The sequence below is a fragment of the Galeopterus variegatus genome, unplaced genomic scaffold (assembly GCF_000696425.1).
Source record: "Galeopterus variegatus unplaced genomic scaffold, G_variegatus-3.0.2 Scaffold147, whole genome shotgun sequence".
Lineage (NCBI taxonomy): Eukaryota > Metazoa > Chordata > Mammalia > Dermoptera > Cynocephalidae > Galeopterus > Galeopterus variegatus.
The window spans coordinates 231,980-254,802 of record NW_007726258.1 but is presented as its reverse complement, the minus strand read 5'-3'; the positions used below and the strand labels follow the sequence as shown (position 1 = coordinate 254,802).

General features: G+C 48.3%; 2 protein-coding genes across 2 annotated transcripts in view; one reads left to right on the top strand and one right to left on the bottom strand.

Moving 5' to 3' along the window:
- DNAH10 (dynein, axonemal, heavy chain 10) overlaps positions 1-14,659 on the top strand; it is a 150,365-nt gene extending 135,706 nt beyond the window's left edge. The window contains exons 65-78 of the mRNA XM_008591330.1: positions 2,640-2,744; positions 3,154-3,308; positions 4,709-4,863; positions 5,643-5,826; positions 7,219-7,419; positions 8,140-8,349; positions 8,536-8,631; positions 9,339-9,510; positions 9,974-10,105; positions 10,291-10,502; positions 10,602-10,769; positions 12,227-12,407; positions 13,548-13,693; positions 14,251-14,659. Of these exons, the coding sequence (XP_008589552.1) occupies positions 2,640-2,744; positions 3,154-3,308; positions 4,709-4,863; positions 5,643-5,826; positions 7,219-7,419; positions 8,140-8,349; positions 8,536-8,631; positions 9,339-9,510; positions 9,974-10,105; positions 10,291-10,502; positions 10,602-10,769; positions 12,227-12,407; positions 13,548-13,693; positions 14,251-14,397 (2,264 nt within the window). The 3' untranslated portion in view covers positions 14,398-14,659. The remainder of the gene's footprint in view (positions 1-2,639; positions 2,745-3,153; positions 3,309-4,708; positions 4,864-5,642; positions 5,827-7,218; positions 7,420-8,139; positions 8,350-8,535; positions 8,632-9,338; positions 9,511-9,973; positions 10,106-10,290; positions 10,503-10,601; positions 10,770-12,226; positions 12,408-13,547; positions 13,694-14,250) is intronic.
- Positions 14,660-15,417: 758 nt separating this feature from the next.
- Positions 15,418-21,979, bottom strand: CCDC92 (coiled-coil domain containing 92). Its single transcript, XM_008591320.1, has 3 exons — positions 21,810-21,979; positions 21,167-21,208; positions 15,418-16,796 (listed from the first exon to the last, which is right to left on the bottom strand). The coding sequence occupies exons 1-3, from the start codon at positions 21,937-21,939 to the stop codon at positions 16,021-16,023; spliced, it is 948 nt and encodes a 315-aa protein (XP_008589542.1). The 5' UTR covers positions 21,940-21,979; the 3' UTR covers positions 15,418-16,020.
- Positions 21,980-22,823: the final 844 nt, after the last annotated feature.

Sequence of the window (22,823 nt, the reverse complement as noted above, 5' to 3'; positions counted from 1 at the left end):
TACTTTGCTGCTCTGTTTTCTGGAAAAGTTTCAGGAGGTTATCTTCTAATGCTTCTGTTGAGTAATTTATTTCCACTATCATATTTTTAATTTCTAGGAACTCTTTTGTCACACTAACATTCTTTTTAAAAAAGAGTCATTCTGTTCATATTTCATAGATAGGCTATCTTCTCTTAGCTCTAAGAAGGCTTTTATGATCTTTCTTTTCTAAATTTTTCTTGTATGGAATAGTCTGTATTTCCTATAAGTTCCACCCTCCCCCCATTTGTTTGTTTTGGCCTATATATTGCAGTTAGAGACTTTCCTCAAATGTCTGGTGATCCTTGGATATCTGTTCACATTTAAGAGTAGGACTAGAAAGCTCTTTGGAAGTTCTCTGCATGGATGGGATTGGTCATGTTGGGCTTCGCTGGGTGATCTGGCTGGTCTGTGGCCATTGGGGAAACTCTCAGGTGTCAGTTTTCTCATGTGATTTAAGATTTCCTAAAGAAGAGTCTTCGACTTCTTCCTGAGTATGTTGTCCTGGCTGCCAGCATTCTGCAACCATGAGAAAAAAGAAGACTAGTGATTCATTATGAAAACTTTCACTTAAAGCCATTTTTTCAGTATGGTTTCCCCTCAACTATGCCTGGGGTTCTCCTGTCCACAGATCCTGTTTTATCCTCTCCAAAGCTCGTGTTTGTGGGGGAGGGCAGTTGCCTAGCAGCATGGAGTGTGAGAGGTGATCTGGAGCCTATTTCTGAAACAAATTGTCCACCCGTCTTCCTTTGTTTTAGCCCATATTCACCCCACTTCCAGAAGTACTTGTTACTGCCACTTCCTGAGATTTGTGTGAATTCTGTGGCTTGGTTTTCAGATTTGGCTCCTGCTGATGTAAGATTCAACTTTCTCAGCTCTGCTAAATCAGCTATCACTTATCCATCTGTCTTTAGCTTGAAAACTTTGTTGCTATTGTCTTTTCTCCAATTTTCTCGGAGTTTATATGTTTAAAAATCTCATGTCGGGCCGGCCCGGTGGTGCACTGCTACAGTGTGCCGCTTGGGAGCGCGGTGGCGCTCCTGCCGAGGGTTCGGATCCCACATACAGACCGGTTCCCGCTCACTGGCTGAGCGAGGTGCGGGCACAACACCGAGGGTTGCAATCCTGTTGCCGGTCCGGTCCGGTACGGGCGTGACACTGAGGGTTGCGATCCGTTGCCAGACACGAAAAAAGACAAAAAGGAAAAAATAAATAAATAAAAATCTCATGTCGTTATAGTAGGTTTTTGGAAAGGAGTTGGGGTAAACTCAGAATGGTCATTTTTAATCAGAAGCCTGTATAGTGACCTTAGAAAGTAGAGGATGGGTAGGGCACACCTGTGTCCCCCTCCCAGTCATCTGTAGGTAAGACACTGTACTGACAACAGTGTTTCATATGACACTGGTGGTGGTTGTGGTAGGTTGGTGTGGGACTGCCATAACAAAATGCCACAGACTGGGTGGCTTAAACAATAGGAATTTGTTTACTCACAGTTCTGGAAACTGGAAGTCCAAGATCAAGATTTTGGTAGATTTGGTTTCTCCTGAGTCCTCTCTCCTTGGCTTGGCTGTCTTCTTACTGTGTCCTCACAGTCTTTCTTCTGTGTATGTGCATGCCTAGTGTTTCTCTGTGTGTACAAATTTCCTCTTCTTAGAAGGACACCAGTGAGATTGGGTTAGGGCCCACCCTAACAGACTCATTTCAATTTAATCATCTCTTCATTTAAAGACCCTATCTCCAAACACAGTCATATTCTGAGGTACGGGGGCTTATGGTTTCAACATACGAAGTTTTGGGGGTATGTAATTCAGCCTGTAACAGTTGGGCAGGAAAGCTATCGTTCCTATAGGGCTGACTGAAGTAGCCAATCCTCCTAATACATACAAACTAGAATTCAAATCACAAATTTTGATTTAGACATTTTTTTCCAGGAACACATTTCTTCTGTTAAAAAAAAGAAGAAGAAATGTAGTATTATGTGTCTCTCAATAAAGACTCTGTTGATGGAGTGTGCTTCCTCTACAATAGAGATTGGCAAACCCACTACTAGCAGTCCAAATCTGGCCCACTGCTGCTTTTGTAAATAAAGTTTTATTGGAACACTGCCATACCCATTTGCATACGTATTGTCTATGGCTGCTTTTGCACTACAATGGCAGAGTTGAGTAGTTTTGACAAAGACCATCTAGCTTTCAAAGCTGGAGATATTTACAGAAAGTTTTCTGGCACTTCTCCTAGACTGTAACAGATAAGTACTTACACTCTGAGTCAGGCAAACAACCAGCACTTTGTTGAGAAGCTGGCTCTGTACTCCTACTGTACTGTGCTTCACTCTCCTCTTCCCAGGAGGGTGTGCTAATGACCTCCTGTAGACATGACCCTGTCGGTTGCATACAAGTGAATGCCACTGCAGACTGCGCTTGGGCGTGACCTGTAAGTTGAGCCCATTTGTCTTGCACTTAGATATTCATGGACATTAGGTGCAAGGAGGGATAAATGCAGCCATGCAGTTCGTGTGTGTCATTTCACTTCTCTTAAATTTAAGCACATTGTGCATAAGAAACTCAGTTTTTAAAATAAAAATTTAAAAAAATCAATACCCATCTGGTGTTTCCCTACAGGGTTGTTTGAGAGGCACAAGCTACTCTTTTCTTTTAATATGACTATCAAGATAGAACAAGCAGAAGGAAGAGTCCCCCAGGAAGAATTAGATTTCTTTTTAAAAGGTAATGAATTTGCCTAGTTTCATTCTCACCAACTTCCTTGTCCCACACTGTACATGTATATAAGTTTGTTCATTAAAACAAGGAACAATAAAAATTCTCCTTAAAATGTGGCTTCCAACAGCAATGCTTTTTAAAATATTTTAGTTGAAAATTTCAGCCTCAGCAATGGTTCTGGTTTGACTCAGAGCAGCCAACCTTTGCATAAGGGCTTCCCCGAGGCTGGAAGCCACACTGGGCTGCCCGATTGGGGTCACGGGCAGTAACAAGGGCAAGCATGTGCCCCCTTCTCTTCCCAGTCTCCTTGTTGGGAAGTGGACTTTTTCCCAAAAATGAAAGAAGTTGAAGTACTGAGCTGTTTGCTTGGTGTTGGCAGCACAGTGGCTGTTTACCTCTCTTCTGTTGTGATTAGGAAACATTTCTCTGGAGAAAAGCAAACGAAAAAGACCCTGTGCTTGGTTGTCCGACCAGGGATGGGAAGATATCATTCTTTTATCAGAAATGTTTACAGACACCTTTGGGAACCTTCCTGATGATGTTGAGAACCATCAGACTGTCTGGCAGGAGGTGAGCTCATATTCTCTTCTTCCTCCTCTTCTTCCTTACATGTCAACAATTTCTGCAGTTAAACTGTGGCCCAAACCCTTGGGTGTGACAAGATATTCTTCTGAGTAACTCATTTGGGATGTAATTAATGCCCTCTAACTCCTTGGATGGAATTCTTTGTCCAATTCAGCTAACTGTGTAGGAGAACTCTCCATCTATCTGTCCACCCAGCTATGCATCTGCCCATCCACCCATCCATCTGCCCATTCATCCATCCATCTGCCCATCCTTCCATCCATCTGCCCATCCATCCATCCATCCATCCATCCATCCATCCATCCATCCATCCATCCATCCATCCATCCATCCATCCATCCATCCATCCATCCATCCATCCATCCATCCATCCATCCATCCATCCATCCATCCATCCATCCATCCATCCATCCATCCATCCATCCATCCATCCATCCATCCATCCATCCATCCATCCATCCATCCATCCATCCATCCATCCATCCATCCATCCATCCATCCATCCATCCATCCATCCATCCATCCATCCATCCATCCATCCATCCATCCATCCATCCATCCATCCATCCATCCATCCATCCATCCATCCATCCATCCATCCATCCATCCATCCATCCATCCATCCATCCATCCATCCATCCATCCATCCATCCATCCATCCATCCATCCATCCATCCATCCATCCATCCATCCATCCATCCATCCATCCATCCATCCATCCATCCATCCATCCATCCATCCATCCATCCATCCATCCATCCATCCATCCATCCATCCATCCATCCATCCATCCATCCATCCATCCATCCATCTGCCCATCCATCTATCCATCCATCCATCCATGCATCCATCCATCCATCCATCCATCCATCCATCCATCCATCCATCCATCCATCCATCCATCCATCCATCCATCCATCCATCCATCCATCCATCCATCCATCCATCCATCCATCCATCCATCCATCCATCCATCCATCCATCCATCCATCCATCCATCCATCCATCCATCCATCCATCCATCCATCCATCCATCCATCCATCCATCCATCCATCCATCCATCCATCCATCCATCCATCCATCCATCCATCCATCCATCCATCCATCCATTCATCCTCCCCAGAAATATTTATTGAGCATCTATCATGTACCATGTCCCTTGATGGGCTCTGGGGACTCAACAATGAATAAGACTCAGTCCATCCCTTTCTGAGGTTTATAGTTTTCTGGGGTAGAAAATGACAGATCTGACCAGAAGTAACCTTGAGTTTACATATCCATAGATTCTCATACCTTTACAGTAGCTTTCGGCACCTTCACATAAAAATGAGTGTCTATGTCACTTCTGAGTTGACACCACATGAGTGTTCTTTGCTTTCCCCAGTGGTATGACCTGGATTCACTTGAGCAGTTTCCATTCCCCTTGGGTTATGATGACAAAATCACCCCTTTCCAGAAGTTGCTTATTTTGCGTTGTTTCCGTGTGGATCGGGTATATCGGGCAGTGACGGACTATGTGACTGTAACCATGGGAGAGAAGTAAGTGTGTCGTTTTCATTTATTTGGCCTTTTCTGTGGGGAAGAATATCTAATGTCCTCTCCACTGGGACTCAGAGAAAGTAGTAGTTGGCCAACTCTGGAGAGAACTGTCACAGCCCTGTCTTTGAGCGGTATTTGACAGCCACTCTAGAACAGCACTATTCAAGAGAAATACAATGTGAGCCACATAGGTAATTTGAAATTTTCTAGTAGACATATTAGAAAAGAAACAGGTGAAATTAATTTTAATAGCATATTTTATTTAGTTGAATATTAAAATATGGTCATTTCGACACGTAATCAATATAAACATAATTGAGATATTTTATGTGCTTTTTTTGGTATTAAGTCCTCAAAATCCTGTGTAAATTCACACAGCAGCACATCTCAGTTTGGACCAGCCACATTTCAGGTGCTCAGTAGCCACACGTGCCTAGTGGCCACCATATCGGACAATGTAGCTCTAGCACTGAGCGTGAAAACAGACAGAAAACTTGGGGTTGCAAGCTCAGATGCACCTTCATGGCCAGCAGGCAGTAGGAACGAATGAATGAGGCTTGGTGGGGTCCTGGTCCACGTAGGCAGCAGCCCTCAGTGCCTGCTGACTGATGCCAGCATACAAACTGGATTCTGAAAGAAGGAAGATTGTGCAAAGAGCTATGGCAGAGGAAGAGTCAGAAGGTTCTGGCCACTGGGAGGAGACAGCACTGATGAGATGGGCCAGCCCAGGCCTGGAGCTGTCCTCCTGGGGAGTTTTCCGATTGTGTTTCTTTCATCAGGTACGTGCAGCCCCCGATGATCAGCTTCGAAACCATTTTTGAGCAGAGCACTCCAAACTCACCCATTGTGTTTATCCTGAGTCCTGGCTCTGACCCTGCCAGTGATCTTATGAAATTAGCTGAGCGAACTGGTTTTGGAGGAAACCGCCTCAAATTCCTTGCCATGGGTCAAGGCCAAGAAAAGGTAATTTGTTGTTGGAAGGGACTAACTACGCTCAGGTGGGGTCCTGGCTTCTGCTGGGAATGAGGTGGCCTGGTTTTAGGCTAAGAGTGCCACTCCGCATATGAGTTGGATGCCTCTCTGATCTACGGAGCAGTCATCAAAGGATAGAAAGATGACAAGGTTAACGATAGTCCTGCTTCCACACCCTCATGTGATCACGGTGCTCTGCTGTTTTCAGAGCCCTTTCACGCCCACCTGTGATCTCCCTTGGTCCCTGCAACACCCCGTTGTGCACTAGGACTATCATTGCCCAGTTGCATGGCCAAGGAAATGGGTGGAGAGAGGCTGAGCCCAGGACCATGCAGGACAGAACCGTGGTACAGATCTGCGACTGCTGATCCTCCTGGGCCAGTGGGCTTTCTCTGAACCACGTTGCGCCTTTGAGAACTTGCTACACAAGTTCAGTACAATGTGGGACAAAGCTTGCAGGAAAAGCCGGTGAGTGAGTGTGGTGGCCACACATACGGGCTTTGCTGTGAACTGTGAGGCTCTGGGCAGACCCTCTGCTGCTGGAAGCCATCTCTGAGACGAGGGTGGAGATGCCGAGGGCAGATTGCGCAGTAGGTGACCCAAGGGCACCAGCTGGGCAGAGCCAGCTGTCTCAAACCACCAAACTCGAAGAAGCTATTTTAATGTCTGCACTCATGGAAGTTTTAAGATATTTCAAAAATCAAGGTTGTATTTGAGTGTTTAGCTTGTTTTTACTTTGAGTTACATTTAGGTAGGGATATTGTGATTGTTTTCCATGCCTAGAGCCCTGAATATTTCAAGATGGCAGGGACAGTACCTACCTCTTGGTTGATTTTAGCTGGTCTCTTCGGGCCCTGCTTTGGGGTGGTCAGGGTGTAGAGGTGACTGTGGGAGAAGCTGGAGCTCTTAAGGCTGGGGGAGGCCATTTAGTGCAGAATGTTCACTCATGTTCCGGGCTTATGACCAGCCAGTGGACATTGGTGCCCTTGGCATGCCTACTGGGTGATCCAGTGTTGGTGTCTCCACCCTCATCTCATGGATGGGCTTCTAGCAGCAGAGGGTTCTGCCCAGAGCCTCACAGACGGTTCACAGCAAAGCCCATGAATGGGACCACGACACTCACTCACTCATGGGCTTTTCGTGCAAGCTTTGTCCCACACTGTCCTGAACTCGTGCAGCAAGTTCTCACAGACCCAGATGGCCTGAAGGATCTCTAAAAGATGGTTTCTTCGAAGGCTCCAACTGGAACTCCTGGATCACCAGCTTTTTTTTGGCTTCTACTAGAGTGGGCCATCACTTTTCTATGGCTTTGAGGGGGTCTGCGGGAGAGTGGGGGGTTGGCGGGGCTTGGGGACGCCAATTCTTCCCTTTTCCTCTGTGCAGGTGGCGCTGCAGCTGCTGGAGACGGCGGTGGCTCGTGGGCAGTGGCTGATGTTGCAGAACTGCCATCTCCTGGTCAAGTGGCTGAAAGATCTGGAGAAGTCCCTGGAGAGGATCACCAAGCCCCACCCAGACTTCCGGCTGTGGCTCACCACGGACCCCACCAAGGGCTTCCCCATTGGGATTCTGCAGAAGTCCTTAAAGGTCTGGCTTTAGGACAGACACTGATGTACCTGCATTCCAGTTCTTAAGATGACTACCACTTTGCTGTGGGGTGTGTGTGTGTGTGTGCCCAGAACTGAAACTTAGGGTGCAGTTGAAACATCATGGATACCCCTTCCCAAACCCCTCTCTCCCTCTCTCTTCAGAGGGAACCACTGTACTGAATTGGGTGTTTATGACTCCAGCCCTGTCTTTACACTTTGGCGCATGTCCATAAAAATATCTAGGCTAGTTTTCACTTACTTCACGTTTATTGAACCTCCCCTGTATCTCTAATGATAGGCCCACTCACAGCCGGCAGTACTCTGGTGATTATGTGTAGAAACTTCTAGTGACTTACATGTCTCATTTAGTTTATTCCCCAGGGAATCCTTTTGGAAAGGTTTTCGTCATTCTCTGTCTCGGGGGCAGGTGGAAGGAAGCCTTGACTCTGTTCACTGTGCAGTCGAGGATCCTAAGGTTCAGAGAGAGGTTCAAGAACCTTCTCAGGGTCACTCGCTGAGCAAGCGTAAGAGCTAGAGCAACATCTAGCTCTTTAACATCTTCGCTTGGGCCCTGGACAGGAGGCTTTTGCTGTTGCGGGTAGGAAAGACGGCTTTACGTAAAGACGAAGGGAGAGCCAGGAAGTCTACATTCGCGTCCTCTTCAAAGCGGTCCCTGGGGGTCTGTGGTTTCTGCCACGATTTTTCTTCTCTTCTGAAGGTTGTCACAGAGCCACCCAATGGGCTGAAACTGAACATGAGGGCAACTTACTTCAAGATCTCCCATGAAATGCTGGAGCAGTGCCCGCACCGTGCCTTTAAGCCCCTGGTCTATGTGCTGGCGTTTTTCCACGCGGTGGTGCAGGAGAGAAGGAAGTTTGGGAAGATCGGGTGGAATGTGTACTACGACTTCAACGAGTCTGACTTCCAGGTCGGGACCCCGCCGAGCTCCTTCTCCTCCTGGGGAAACTGCTTCCTTAGTCGCCTTCTGTCATCCCACCCTTTCTTCCAAGTTCAAGACAGCAGAGTGGTTCCTGCCTGCCTTTTCACGAGACAGTCAGGGTGTGAACAATTTTGAAGATGTTAGTGTAACCAAGCCTGTTCCTCTTCTTTTAAGGTCTGCATGGAAATTCTGAACACATACTTGACGAAAGCCTTCCAGCAGCATGACCCTAGGATCCCGTGGGGCAGCCTCAAGTACCTAATTGGAGAGGTAGGGGTGCTTAGGGAGCCTTGTGGCTACCCTGGGGGCTGCAGCAGGGCTGTGGGCTGGTGCCCTTGCTGTCCTCTGAGCCCTAGGGGTACTCACCTCTTGTGCTTGCTCCCCTTCAGCTGAAGTCCCCTTCGGTCTCTGTGAAAATCTCCCGGCTCATTGCCAGTCTTTGTCCTAAGCCCCATTTACATGGAGGTCTCTGAGCTGGGTTCATTGCCTCGGGGCTCACTGACCTCACTGACCTGCCTAGCTATGCTTTAGGTATGCGGATGGAGCTTTCCTCTTGTCTGTTGGGCACAAAGGTCACTGCTGGAGGCCACGGCTTTCTACAGAGCTCGTGGGAAAGCTTCCTCTGCTAATCTGCACGTGGTTCAGACAGTGACATCGATTCCAAAGACAGAGTGGCTGCTGGCTTCTTAGGTGGTTTTGTTTTGTTTTTTATCAGACATGTTTGGGGGATTTTGCCAATTGCATACTGGCTCCCGGTACCCATGAGGGCTGTTTCTTACTTTGGGCTCTGTTCCCTGGGGAGTCGGCAGAGCCGCAGTGTGTAAGCTCCCTTCCAGTTATGCAGTCAACAGGTTTGGGTGGCCCAGCAGTGAGGTGGCAGGAGTCTCACCAAGGGCAAACATGGTGTTTATCCTGGTCGGGCCTCTGGCCCCGGGGTCCTGGGGTACATGATAGGCTCTCACCCCCTCTGATTTCAGGTCATGTATGGAGGACGGGCCATTGACAGCTTCGATCGTCGCATCCTGACCATCTACATGGATGAGTACCTGGGAGACTTCATTTTTGATACTTTCCAGCCATTCCACTTTTTCCGGAACAAGGAAGTGGACTATAAAATCCCTGTTGGTGATGTAAAGGAAAAATTTGTAGGTGAGATTTCTTGGACATGAGGAAGTATTTTTAAAGCTTTTTCTAAGGGAGATCATAAATGTCATCAGTTCTGTTCTTTGCGGTTGTCTTGGTAGCTCTTCTGGCCCTCTCCCAGTGGGGCTCCTGGGCTGGTCAGGTATGGACTGGTAAGTCCATTAGGTGGCCTGGCAGGCCCTTCCTTAAAGCTGATGGAGTTCAGTTTTCCCATCTTGGAATGATGGTAAATAGATCAGATTCCACCTTGAGGGGCAGAGTGGCCCTGGGGAAGCTCACTGAGCCATTTTCATAAAAGACAGATATATAGCTGGATTGGGCAAGGTAGTGTAGAATTTTTGTTTGAAAACATGTCAGCTGCTAAGCAGTGGAAATTAGTCTTGCGTGTCTGGGGATTTTGAGGCTGTGGGCCCTTAGATATCAAGGGCAGCTTGTTGATGTCACCTCTGTCTGTTCCCTGTGATTACAGAAGCCATCGAGGCCCTCCCACTTGCCAACACCCCTGAGGTGTTTGGTCTTCATTCCAATGCTGAGATTGGATATTACACGCAGGCGGCCCGAGACATGTGGGCTCACCTGCTGGAGCTTCAACCTCAGACAGGTAAAGTCTGTTCTAGAGGATTTCTTTAATTTGATTATGGTCTTATGGTGTTAGCATGATGTGCTACTGGACGGTTCTTGTAGCTTTCCCATACTGTTGATGCCTTTCCAAGAACCAGAAGGCTCAGGATGCCTCAGACCTTCACCAAGATGCCTTGCTTTCTCTAAAAAGTGTCCTGGTTTTAGGGGAATCCAGCAGTGGCATCAGCCGCGATGATTACATTGGCCAAGTGGCCAAAGACATAGAAAACAAGATGCCCAAAGTCTTTGACTTGGACCAGATCAGGAAGCACCTCGGAATCGGAATCTCTCCTACTTCAGTGGTGCTCTTGCAGGAGCTAGAACGCTTCAACAAGCTTGTGATACGGATGACCAGGTCTCTGGCTGAACTTCAAAGGGTGAGCATGTTTCTAACGTGCAGATACTGCCAGATGGAGCACTGTATCAGATGGGTTTCCGACATAGTCTTGCCTGATTGCTCTTGCTTCTGGAAACAGGCCTTGGCTGGAGAAGTTGGAATGAGCAGTGAGTTAGATGATGTCGCCAAGTCTCTTTTTATTGGGCATATCCCTAACATCTGGAGAAAGCTTGCCCCTGACACCTTAAAGTCCCTTGGACACTGGATGGTCTACTTCCTGCGACGATTCAGCCAGTACACGTTGTGGGTAAGTGATGGGCAGCAGTCTCTTTGCAGTTCAAGGGTCAGCCTGGACTCCCTCAGCCCACCTCCCAACCCCCTGTACCCATTCCCCAGTTAAAGTTTATTTAACCTCTGTTAAAGTTTATTGGTTGCTCTAAAAATGTTCCCAGATTCTACAAGCATACCCATATCTTTTTTTTATTGATTATATATCTTTGTGGGGTACAGAATCGAATATCAAGATGTGTACAATATGTGGTGATCAAATCAGTATAATTAGTATACTCATGTTTACAAAACTTAATCTTTGTGACCCTTTACTAGTTTCTCACCAGCCGACTCCCTTCCCCTCTCCCCCTTTCCCACCTCTAATAACCACAGATCTGTTCTCTTATATTTGAAAATTTAATGTATTATTGTGATTCTTTCTTTCTTTCTTTTCCTTCCTTTCTTTTTTGTTTTTAAGACTTTGAAGAATGGTATACATACTTTATTTTATCTAAGAGTATATCTTGGCAACTGTTCCTTATTGGCACATATGGATCTCATTCTTCTTAGAGCATTCCGTTTTACAAATATTCCATATCTTTTCTCCTATTGATGGGCATTTATGTGGTTACCATATACTTTTTTGCTAGTACAAAGAACATTCTGGTGCACATGTCTATATATATGAGTATATTCCATGGCTAAATTCCAACCCATGAGAATGAAGAGTTGGATCAGAGTGTGTGCATTTTAAATTTTGATAGCTCTATCAGAGTTCTCTAGAGAAGTTGAACCACAATATATGAGAGTGATTATTTCCTCACCTCTTTGCAAACCTGTGTATTCTTAATATTTTCCTGATAGGTGAAAAATAACACCTGATAGGTGAAAATAATGCCTAATCGTTTTGCTTTGCTTTTTTTAAATTATGGGCAGGCTGAGTGTATTTTACATGCTAATAGACATTTTGTATTTCTTTTTCTGTGAATTGTCTTTTTGTATCTTGATTTCATTTTTATTGACATCTCCATCTCTTTCATTGATTTTTAAGAGCTCTTCGTATATCAGAAAAATTAGCCCTATGTCTGCCGGTATTGCAAATATTTTTCCCTGCTTGTCATAAATATCTTTTGACTTTGCTTATGGTATTTTTCCATAGAAAAGTTTTAAATTTTTATGTAGTCAAATGAATCAGTCTTTTCTTTTATGGCTTCTGGGCTTTGTAGTCCCTACTCCAAGATTATGAAAACATTCACTGGAGACTTGTTCTGGTACTTTTGTGGTTTCATTTTTATCTTTAATCCTTTGCTCCATCTGGAATATGACAGTGCCAAATTTGGAATTTTGCAAATGGGCTGCCAATTGTTCTATGACTATCTTTTTGCCACTGAGGTGAAATATGACTTTATCACACACCGAGCTTCTATGGTCAGCCTTAATCCTGGCCTTGATGGCAGCCCCTGGCTCCCACCATATGCCCTACCTTCTCTACAGGTCACTGAGGGTGAGCCCAGTGTGATGTGGCTCTCGGGGCTACACATCCCAGAATCTTACCTCACGGCCCTGGTGCAGGCCACCTGTCGGAGGAATGGCTGGCCACTGGACCGTTCCACCTTGTTCACACAAGTGACCAAGTTCCAAGATGCAGACGAAGTGAATGAGCGGGCAGGACAAGGTACAGTCAATTTGGTGTGCATCCATAGCCTCTCATTTAGGATTTCTCTCCCTGAGCCATCCCCAGTTCAAAGGGATAAGTATAGTGTGGACCAAGGTGGGCCAGGCCATGTAACTGTGTTTGTTCACCACCTATGTCTGGACATCTCTGAGGGTGAATGCATAGGTTTGTCCTCAAGCTCCTCCGCTGAGACCAGCTGGGGTTGATGTCAGGGGGAGACCTGAGTCATGTCCACCCTACTAGTTCATCGAAAATGCGCTCCTAGGTTAAAATTAGCTCTTGCAAAGAATTAGGTTGCCAGGTGGCTTCCCTGTATGCCTTGAGGGGTCAGGGGCATGGAAGCCAGAGAGCAGTGTGGACTTGGTTGGAACCATTAAATGAAGCTATAACTTTAGGTCCCTTAGACACGATTACTGACTATGCAAATGATAGCTGCAAATGATGTTTCCCCTCGGGCCATGTTGTCTTAGTCAGAGGCCATTTAACTGCAAGGACAAAAGCCCTCCTGAGCTAGCTTAAGGAGAGGGGATTTATGGCAAAGATTCAGGGACTCTCACAGGTAGGTCCCAGCTGCAGAAGTCCAGCTAGGACTCTGAGAAACTGGCAAGTGTCTGGGCTGTTACTCTCTCTGGGGCAAGTGATTGTCCTCTTCTCTGCTACTCTCTGCATGTCTGCCTGGCCGTCTTTCCCAGAGGCCACTTTCTCTGCGAGGCTTCTTGTTCCTGCCCCCACCACTGTGACTCATGGGGGAGTTGGGATTGCCATGGCACCAACTCCACCCTGGTGCTACCCATCTGTATAGCCTAAGGGCCTGATGTTGTCCAAGTCTGTGTGCCTTGATGCCACATTCCTGGGGAGAGGGTCCGATAGGCCCAGCTGGGGGAAGGCAACGCCTCTCACCCACTTCTCTGGGGCCATGGGGAGGTTCTTGGGGTCTGCAGTATCTCCTGAGTTGTTCCTCTAAAAAAGGAAGGTGGGCAGGACAGAAATGATGAGAAAGGCCTGCACTGTGTCCTGGGTGCATCTGGGGAGGAAAGCCAGTCATTTCTGTGTAGTTCTGTGCGTACCCCAGATAGAGCTGTTACAGAGCAGGACTGCACATGCCTCTGTGTATATCTGGTCTCTTCCTGGTATCTCTAGGATGCTTTGTCTCAGGACTCTACCTGGAAGGTGCTGACTGGGATATAGAGAGAGGATGTCTTGTCAAGAGCAAACCCAAGGTGCTGGTTGTGGACCTGCCGATTCTGAAGATCATCCCCATTGAAGCCCATCGCCTCAAACTGCAGGTGGAGACCAATTCCCTCTCTGCTGGTACTGGGGCCCTTTTTCTTCCCACTACAGTTATAGATGACATGGTTTCCAATAGTCACCACGCCTTTTAAAATGGGGCACTTAACCTCTATGGGTTGGGGAAGCCTTGGACACATGATGAAAGCTCTGGAGCCACTTCCTGGGAAAATGCACGAATGCACATACGTGTGGATGTGGATCATTCCACAGGTATCAGGTTCAAGTTTAGATCCCATGGTCCAGGCAAAAGAGAGACTCCCTCCCTTCTTGTGAAATTCTGCGGGCATTACTTGAATCATAAAGTAGTTATATCTCGTGTGGACAGCAGGCACCTTCTACTCTGCCTTGGCCAGGATCCACTTTTAACGAGGGTGTCTGTGTGAATCCCAGTCTCTGTTAAGTTGCGGGGGATGGTTCTGCAGAGCCTCAGCCACGTGCGTGTTCTCAGACACAGCTGTGCACTCTGGGCACTTAGATTAAGCTGTCACCCCTTGCATGTTAATCAGCTTTCTCCTCTGTCCCTGGGGGTGTCTCACTTGCCTTTCCCTTGCAGAACACCTTCCGGACACCTGTCTATACCACCTCCATGAGAAGGAACGCCATGGGAGTTGGCTTGGTTTTTGAAGCTGATCTATTTACTACAAAGCACATTTCTCACTGGGTGCTGCAAGGGGTATGCCTCACCCTGAATTCTGATTAACCCTTGGGCCAAGAAAACTGGTTAACGGATTCTACGTCTGGCTGGTGATGGATACTCTGGGGACTTGTGAAGAACGATCAAGTCTGCTGTCATTTCTTTGGGCCTCTCAAGATGCAGGAGGGGGATTAACACTGACTTTCATTTGATATCAGCCATTTAAATCTCTTTCCTTACAAATTAACCTGAATGGTTTTGTTTTTAAATCACCTTTTTTAGGACTCTGTGTATTCAACTAAAAAGTAAATAATAGAGAGCATTTTAAGATGTGTTGCATTTTCTTTTTGTTCTCAGAGGAAACACTATTAAGCAAAAGTGCCTGGCATGTCACGGGCACAGGTGAGAATCCTAATGTAAATTTCCAACGGTGTGTTTCTGATACTCCAGCTCTGTTTCAGCAGATGCCCCTTTTTGGCAAGAGCTTGTCTGCTTGGAAGGCTGAGGCTGCTTCTGAGCGGGGTCAGGCAGAGTAACCCCTCCCTGCCCCTACACCCAACATGAGCTGGTGGCAGGCTGGGCTGATGATGTGGGGCACAGAGTAGAGGTGGCCAGAGTCACTCACCTATAGCCACTTCTCCCCCTTCCAGAACTCTCTGGCCCCAGCTCCTCTGGCTCTGGCCTGCCAGGATGCCCATGAGGCTGTTGAGCTTAGTGCTTTGTTCCTATGTGAGCTCCTACCCCCAACCTGCCTGGGTCTGTGTGGGGTCGGGCACAGACTTAGAACCTCTGGGACCAGTAGCCACTGGGCCTCTCTTCCCTCTGCACACCACAAGGCTGGCCCTTCTGGGGGTAAGGAGTGGCTGTACTCCATGAGGGATGGCAGGGCTGAGCACCAGAAGGACAGAAGGGCAGAGGCCAGTCACAGGCAAAAGTAGCTTTTGCCAGAACCTCAGAACATTCTAAGGAACAGCTCCGGCAGTGAGAAAGCATGAGTTACCGCTGGGGACCTGCTCCTCTCCCTCCCAAAATCTCCTCCCATCCCTCCCTCAGGTGGTTTAATAAAAGACACAAAACAGAAAGAAGGCCGGTTTAGAAAATAAAGTTTGTTGGGATCTTGAACATTTTGGATAAAACTAAAAAAAATATGAACACACATTCAGGTTGTGGTGCTATAGAGGAATAACGTTATCTTATTTAGTTCCTTGTGACATACACATACAGCTGCTCGGTGATCGGTGCCACCCTGGGAAAGGTTTGTCAGGAGGTTACAAGAGTCTCCAGGAGGGAGTGGGGTTGCTCCGATAGGCTGCCCTGGAAACTGGGGAGATAGGTCAAGGTTGATATGTGTTGCTCCGACATAATTAGGCGTGTGACTGAGTAGCGATGCAGCCTGTGTCCTGTGCTTTGCCCACGAGCGCACTTAGATTACACAGAGTGGGATTAGAAGCAAGCGGTTGGACACACAGGTGTTTTGCCACAGCAATTAGTAAATACGTTTTCTGCAGCAGGAGCACGATCATAATTTGGTGTCAGTAAGAGGGCAAGAGGAGCAGGAGGAGAAGAATCAGTTGATAGGTCTGAAAAAAATTTGGCATGCATGGGAATTAAAAAAAAAAGGTGTGGATGAGTTTTCCTAGTAGTGGTCACAGTGCATCGCAGGAGGAGGGTGGCGGTGGCCCGCAGGCCTCACACAGTTCTGTCCGTCCCTGAGTGCTTCCTCACCACTTTACCTCCGTGCACCTGGTCGACTGCCAGTGTCTCCACCTCAGGCTGGGCCTGCGGCGGGGTCACGTGGTGGATCCGATGAGCCACCCCAACGTGGGCCCTGTGCTGCTTCTCGCGGGCTGGGCTGTGCTGCTCACTGGCGCTGCGGTCAGAAGCAATGGGGGGGATGACGAGGGGCCTCTCTTTGATGAGGTGGACCTCGGCAGACTCCCTGGCCAGCAGAAATGGGGTGGGGTCAGGCATGGCATCCACTGGTTCACGCAAAAGCAGTTTCCGGCTCTCGGCCCCAAATCTGTAGACCTCTTCGAATTCTGGGTGCAGGGGTGCAGAGAGGCTCTTTTTCATGCGACGGCGAGGCGTTTCGGGCAGCTTGTCTTTAGGGGGGGCTGGCTTGTAGCTGGCCAGCACGGGGCTCCCCGAGGGGCTGGCGTCCACGGTGCCACTGGAGCTGACAAGCTTCTTCTTGGCAGCATGCAGCTGCGCAGTCAGGTAGGTGACAGTGCCGGCCCGCTGCTCCAGCTCACTGCACAGCATGTTCAGCTTGTGGCTTTTCACCTTCAGCTCCTCCAGGTACTTCTTCTCTCGCTCCTTGATGGTGTTCTCCAGCACCATGATCATTGCGTTCTTCTGCTCCAGTTCTTTCAGCAACTCATTATTTTCATTCTCTTTGACTTTTAGTTGAGCTTCCAGTTCTTCACATCTTTTCTTTAGTTCACTGCTTCTAGAAGATCCATCTCCTGTGAGAATAAGCCGAGAAACCAGATGAAGAACCCACCAGATTAAGGCAGAGGCACTAGGCCTGTGGGGCAGGCAGACCTTCCGTAAGGAGGAGAGGGCCCTGTCTAGGCTGCTGTCACCTTCTCAGGTGGGGCGAGTATGAGGAACATGGTGCACAGAGGCCACATGGAGGGCAGGGCTGTGGGATCCTGGGGAAAGGCCTTGCTGCCCTTACGAAAGGCTGGGAGATACGTGGTCTCTGAGGCCCCTTCCAGCTCTTAGTTCTCTGGCTTATGGCAAAAAGAATGTCTCCAAATTTTAAAAATGCTTATGTTAAAACAGGCAATGTCAGAGAGTATTGGACGTCACTAAATACTTAGGATTAAACTGTTAAAAAATCCAGCTGTCTGCTCAGGTGGCGTTCCTTACATGCCTGCTACATTCAAAGCACTACTTTGAAACTCAAAATGTACAAAGAATTCTCCATGTCTAAAACACAAAACTCTGAAGTTAAGACGAGAAGGGAGGTCAGGCCGTCACCTCTCCTCCACCACTGGTCTCCCTCCCTCTCTGTCTCCTGTCCCAGCTGTCCTCAGCCTCTCACTGCCTGCCCACCTGCCCTAACACCACAGGCTGCTCCCTGCTTCTACCGTCCCTTGGGAGCCTGCCCTAATCTCATCCTTCAGCAAGTGGTAGCCACTTGACCTCCCACTCCTCTAGTGACCTGCAGGCCCTGGCCCCAAGCGCCTCCACCTCACACTTGCTCACAGTACTAGGCGCCCTTGGCTTGGGACCCTGTGCTACCACCCTGCTTCTCCTCATGCTGCCTGGCTGGCCTTGTTCCTCAGCTGGTTTCTAGGAAGTCGTGAGCTGTCCACTCCTTTCCAGACTCTTCCTTGCTGATCTGGAACTCACCTTGAGTGTCGGCTCCTGAGTGTCTCCTGAGCACCTACTCCATAAGTAGTGGTCCATCAGATCCCTCCAGTCTTAAGTATCTGCTCCTCTTCCCACACTTTATTTTCCCAATTAGACTGAATCTAGAAATGTCACAGGCCATCTTCGCCCTTCCTCCCTTACAATGCTCATGCCCACAGCCTCTGTCAGTGACTCGCCTGCTCTCCAGTCCCTCCCTGCTCCTGCTTCCCACCTCCCTTCTGGTCTTCCTTCAGTCCATCCTGCATGTAGGAAGCTTGGTTACCCTCTAAATACCCTACTCCCCTGTTCAATACTGGCTCCTCACTGCCTGATAACATCCAAAATGCCAGATGCCTTCCAATTCCTCAGTCTGTCACCAACGTTACTTGCCCCCCGCGTAGACCCTAAGCTTCCACCCACCCCCAGCCTCCTCCTCTTGATCTGTCTTTATTGTAACCTCCATCTTTGACCTCACGCCAGACCTACACATCCATCCTCCCTGTACAAACCCTACTACCCCTGAGACATCTCCCCTGAGCCTCTGTCTGTTCACCTCTTTGGGCAGTTCCCCACCTGCCTGAGCCAGCAAATTCTGCAGCATGCTGTATGCCAGACTCTGAGCTCCCCAAGCCCTGTGGGCAACTGCACTTGTGCTGTGCAGAGCACGTGTACGTTACAAACTCACTGCTGGTGAATTATGTATTTTAAAAACCTGTGTCCATGTATGTCATCTCCCTAGAAAGGATGAATGCAATGCTATTTTCATGAGGCTTTTCTTTTGACCAAAGAGAAGAACAATGGATTCTGAAATGCAGTTTCAGACATAAAGAGAGTGACAGAGACATACACATGTGGCTCTAAAGCCATCTGTGAAGCCCAGGAGCCTGGCCATATGGGCTCAGCCCCGCAATGCCCCTTGTCTGAGGCAGGGTCCATGCTTCCAGCCCACATACAGGTGGACAGTGGCCATAGCCTCCCTCTGAGGAAAGCCTGTGGCCTCAGGCTTTCAGCTACATCCCCAGATGAACAACCTGGACTTTTTCTTTCCCCAGGCAGTGCTGTAGAGGGCTGACTGATGTCTGGAACATCTGAGAACAAGGCTCTCCCTGGGCTTTGCTCGTACCCTATAAAGGGCAGCTTAAGGGAGCAGTCCATGAAGGCAGAAGGCCTGGGTGGCCAGGCTGTGAACTAGCACATGTGGGGCACCTGTGAAATGAAGATGCAGGTTCAGAGACTTTAAAGAACTTGCCAAAGGCAGCACAGCTCCTCCAAGTTGGAGCAGAGCTGTGAACCTGGGGCTCGCTAACAGTAAAGCTGCTGCTCTTGTTGGCCATATGGTCCTAGGAGAGGCTGTTACTGGACAGACATATCCTTATCACTCTTCCTTGCAATAACCTTGTTGTGCTGCTCTCTCCTCTCAGGGTATAGCCCTGGCTCTGGACATCTGTGGGCCCTGACTTAGCAGGGCTACTGAGGGAAGGAGCTGGTACAACTGATTCTCCATTCCCAGACTCTAGAAAGCTGCTCTTTGGTGTCAATCACTCCTATGAATCAGCACCTCTTGTTTTGCCAGTTTTCCTTGCTTTACAGGAAGCTCCACTCTACCACCTCCTCCCACACACCCTTTCTAGAAAACTGAGTCTTCCCCATGAATGCTATACGCACACTGAGCTCATAGCAGCAATGCTCTTTATCACCAGAAGCAGTTCTTCCCAAGGCTGCCTGAGCCTTAAATCACTGTAGCACTTTTTTTTTTTTTTTTTTTTCCCTTTTTGTCTTTTTTCGTGACTGGCAACGGATCGCAACCCTCAGTGTCGCGCCCGTACCGGACCGGGACTGGCAACGGGATCGCAACCCTCGGTGTTGCGCCCGCACCTTGCTCAGCCAGTGAGCGGCCGGTCTGTATGTGGGATCCGAACCCTCGGCAGGAGCACCGCCACGCTCCCAAGCGGTGCACTGTAGCAGTGCGCCACCGGGCCGGCCCACTGTAGCACTTTTTAAGCACATAGGCTCCCAGGGCCCCTCCCAGACTTTTGGAATCCCAGGCTCTAGGGGAGGGAATCCAGGAGTCTGTATTTTTAACTTGTGTCCTACAGCTTCTTAGAACTTGGCACATTGTGGGTGCACTAATGATGTAAAGCAATGATTTTCACCACTGGGGAAGGGAGATGCCCTTACCAGAACCACCTGAGAGGCTTTTCAAATGGCTTCCCTTCTAAGACACACCCTTTGCGAATCATTACCAAAAGATCCTGTTGCTGATGAGAGGACTATGTCAGGTGGCCTTGGGACTTAGGGTTCAGACCCTCAACTGGAGAGGCCAAAATGCAGGACCTGTGCTTCTTCAGATTAGCCTGGCCAAGAGGTGATGGAAAGTGAGGATGCCCTGGTTTTCATGACATGGACACCTAAAGGTCTCAGTCATGGCAGGGGTAAGGGCTGGGGGTCCCCAGCTTCAGGTGGAAATCCTGTTCTCCTGAGGGGGCCCAGCTCCTGACCACAGGGGTTGTGGGGGAGGATCCTGGTGTCCTTCCTCTCTAGGGAGAACCCTGAGGGTAGGCTGTTCCAAGGCCCCATGAAGCCTGACAGTGCCTTCTCTACCACACATAGACAAAAAAGATGTCTTGGCTCCTGAAAGGAGCACTTAGGAAAACATAATACAAGTAACACAAATGGAAAAATTAGTGCTCAGTAATACACTAAAACTCAGTGGAAATGGCTCATGTTGTTTACATGGAATCAGACACTCTCATGAATAATAGCTGCCATTGTAAAGCCTATTTAGAAAAGGAGTCTTGACTCAAATGCAGATTCTGCACATTCTAAATCCTCACCCTGTTCTGGGGAGCAGGCCATTTGCAGCAGGCACAGAGGCCCTTGGGAAGGCCCAGGTTTCGTCTCTTCTGCTCCAGCTGCCTTCAGCAGACAGTTTTTGGGGTTCCCTGAGGTCCCTGAAGATTCTGATGGGGGAAGTGTTTCTGGGACTGCAGCCCAGAGAAAGATGGTCAAGGATCCTTTGAGGCTGTCTGGTCATGTGATCCCTCCCCTGGCCAGCATTTCCAGAGCACGTGCTTTCTGCCAGGCTCTATGCTGAGCTCTAGAGACACAGGGGAGTGGGCCATTCAGCCCTGTCCTGCTCCTCCTCTTTCTTTCAGGTTTAAATCATATATAATTTCATTTCTTGATTATAAGAGGAACACACATTCATTGCAGACAAATCAGAAAATCCAGAAAAGCATATAATAGACATTCCAAATGTACATGTCAATCAAAAGAAAATAAAATAACTCATCCCCTGACCCACTGATAATCACTCTTCATTCTCATCTTTTCCTAGAGAGCTCTGGCCATGTGTGCTACTCTTCACAGAAAACGTGTTTTGTTCTAAGTGTGTTAATGAGTGAAAACAAACAGCAGCAACGTGTACCACAGAAGGAAATGATGTCGTCACTAACTTTTGGGGAGAAGTTCTTACCTGTCTGCTCAGAAGTTTTAAGTGTCAGTTCATACGTTAAATCTAAAAAGGAAATTTTATACATTAATTTTGTTGCAGTAGATTTCAAAAGCTTCATCACTCCAAAAATGCAGAACCGATTCCCATGATTAGCCAGTGAGTCCTGCGCAGATAGAGCAGGCTTTGGCAGCATTAGAGGCAAGTGTGAGAACAGCACAAATATCAGTGGCCACTGAACCCGCAAAGGATAAGAGGAGAACTTCCTTCCCCCAAAGAGCCCCCTTCCCCATTTTCCCAAAACACATCCCAATAATCCAAAATTAGCAAGTAGCTTGCTCTATACATTACACAGGCTACACCTTTGGTTACCGATTCCAAAATGTGTTGTAAGTTCCAACCACTGTATTTTAATTTTTAAAGTCCTCAGTATGTCAAGAAAAGGCTTTGCAGCTTTATGCTCAGTGCATTTGGATTATGCAATGGGGGCCAGGAAAGGCATTCACACGTGGAACACATCAGTATGGGAGCTGGGGGAGAGTGAGCCTGGCCCAGCTTCTGATCTGGCCACTCTGCCACTGTCCTGACAATGGGCTCTGCTGTGCTCTATGGCAGAGGCCCTGGAACCCCTATCCCCCCACTCCCCACCCTGCCATCGCAGGGGTACCTGTGCAGTGTTGCTGCAGCCGCCTGATCTCGGCGTGCAGCCCCTTGAGCGTGCTGGCGTGCTCACGCTGAAGAAACAAGAGGTTCTTCTGTGCACTGTGCAACTGGTTCTCCAGGTTTGTGGCTGCCATACTGACATCCAGGTGACCTGCAGGAAACACAGACCCTGGTTGCTGCCCCAACAATGAGGATCCCAAGGCAGTCAGCTGAAAGAAGGGCTGCTCTCTGTCTGCCCTCCCTGGCTCTGGGTGCAGAGTGATGCACTCCTCCCAGAAGAATGCAGAAGGAAACCAGTGGAGCCTGGAGGGCAGAAGCTCTGGGGGCTCCAGTGCTACATTCAAATCACCACAGTGAGGCCCTAGGGCAGGGACTGAAGCCTCTGCTTACTGAACACCTACTGTGTGCCAGGGCCTCAGTGTGTGTGCTCTAACACCATGCCAGGCACACAGCAAGTTATGCCCAGCACAGAGTAGTCACACACTTAACTGATGAGGGAAGAGGTAAAGAAAGGTGGATTAACAAGCCTGTGGGTCACATAGCCAGGAAGTATGAAGCAGGGATTCATATCCAGGGCCCCTGATTCCAAACCCTACCCTTTCCATACTCCACCTAACCTCAACAGACTGTGATTGACCAAAATTACTCCTGAAAGATTTTCCTGACACTAACTGCTTCCTCACAGGAAAACCTGGCACCTGGGAAGTGGGCTAGGTGTTTCCTATGGATGGTAACTGGAGCTCCCAATGCAGGGAGGAGGAGAAAGAGGTGGGCAGAATTCCAGAGGGAAGCCCTCTGCATTTCACAGAGCTGAGAGGAGCCCCCAATCCTTCTTGGGAGTGTCCCGAGAATGTATCTCACGGGGCCATATGGAGGCTGTGGGAGTCTGGAGTCTGTACTCAAACCCTGCTACCACCCCTGACCCCCCCAGGTTTCAATCATCCCACTTCACCCAGGGCCTCAGATTCTCTGCCTTTACTGTAACTTGAGAAATATGGTGTGGTGAAGTCAATAGTCT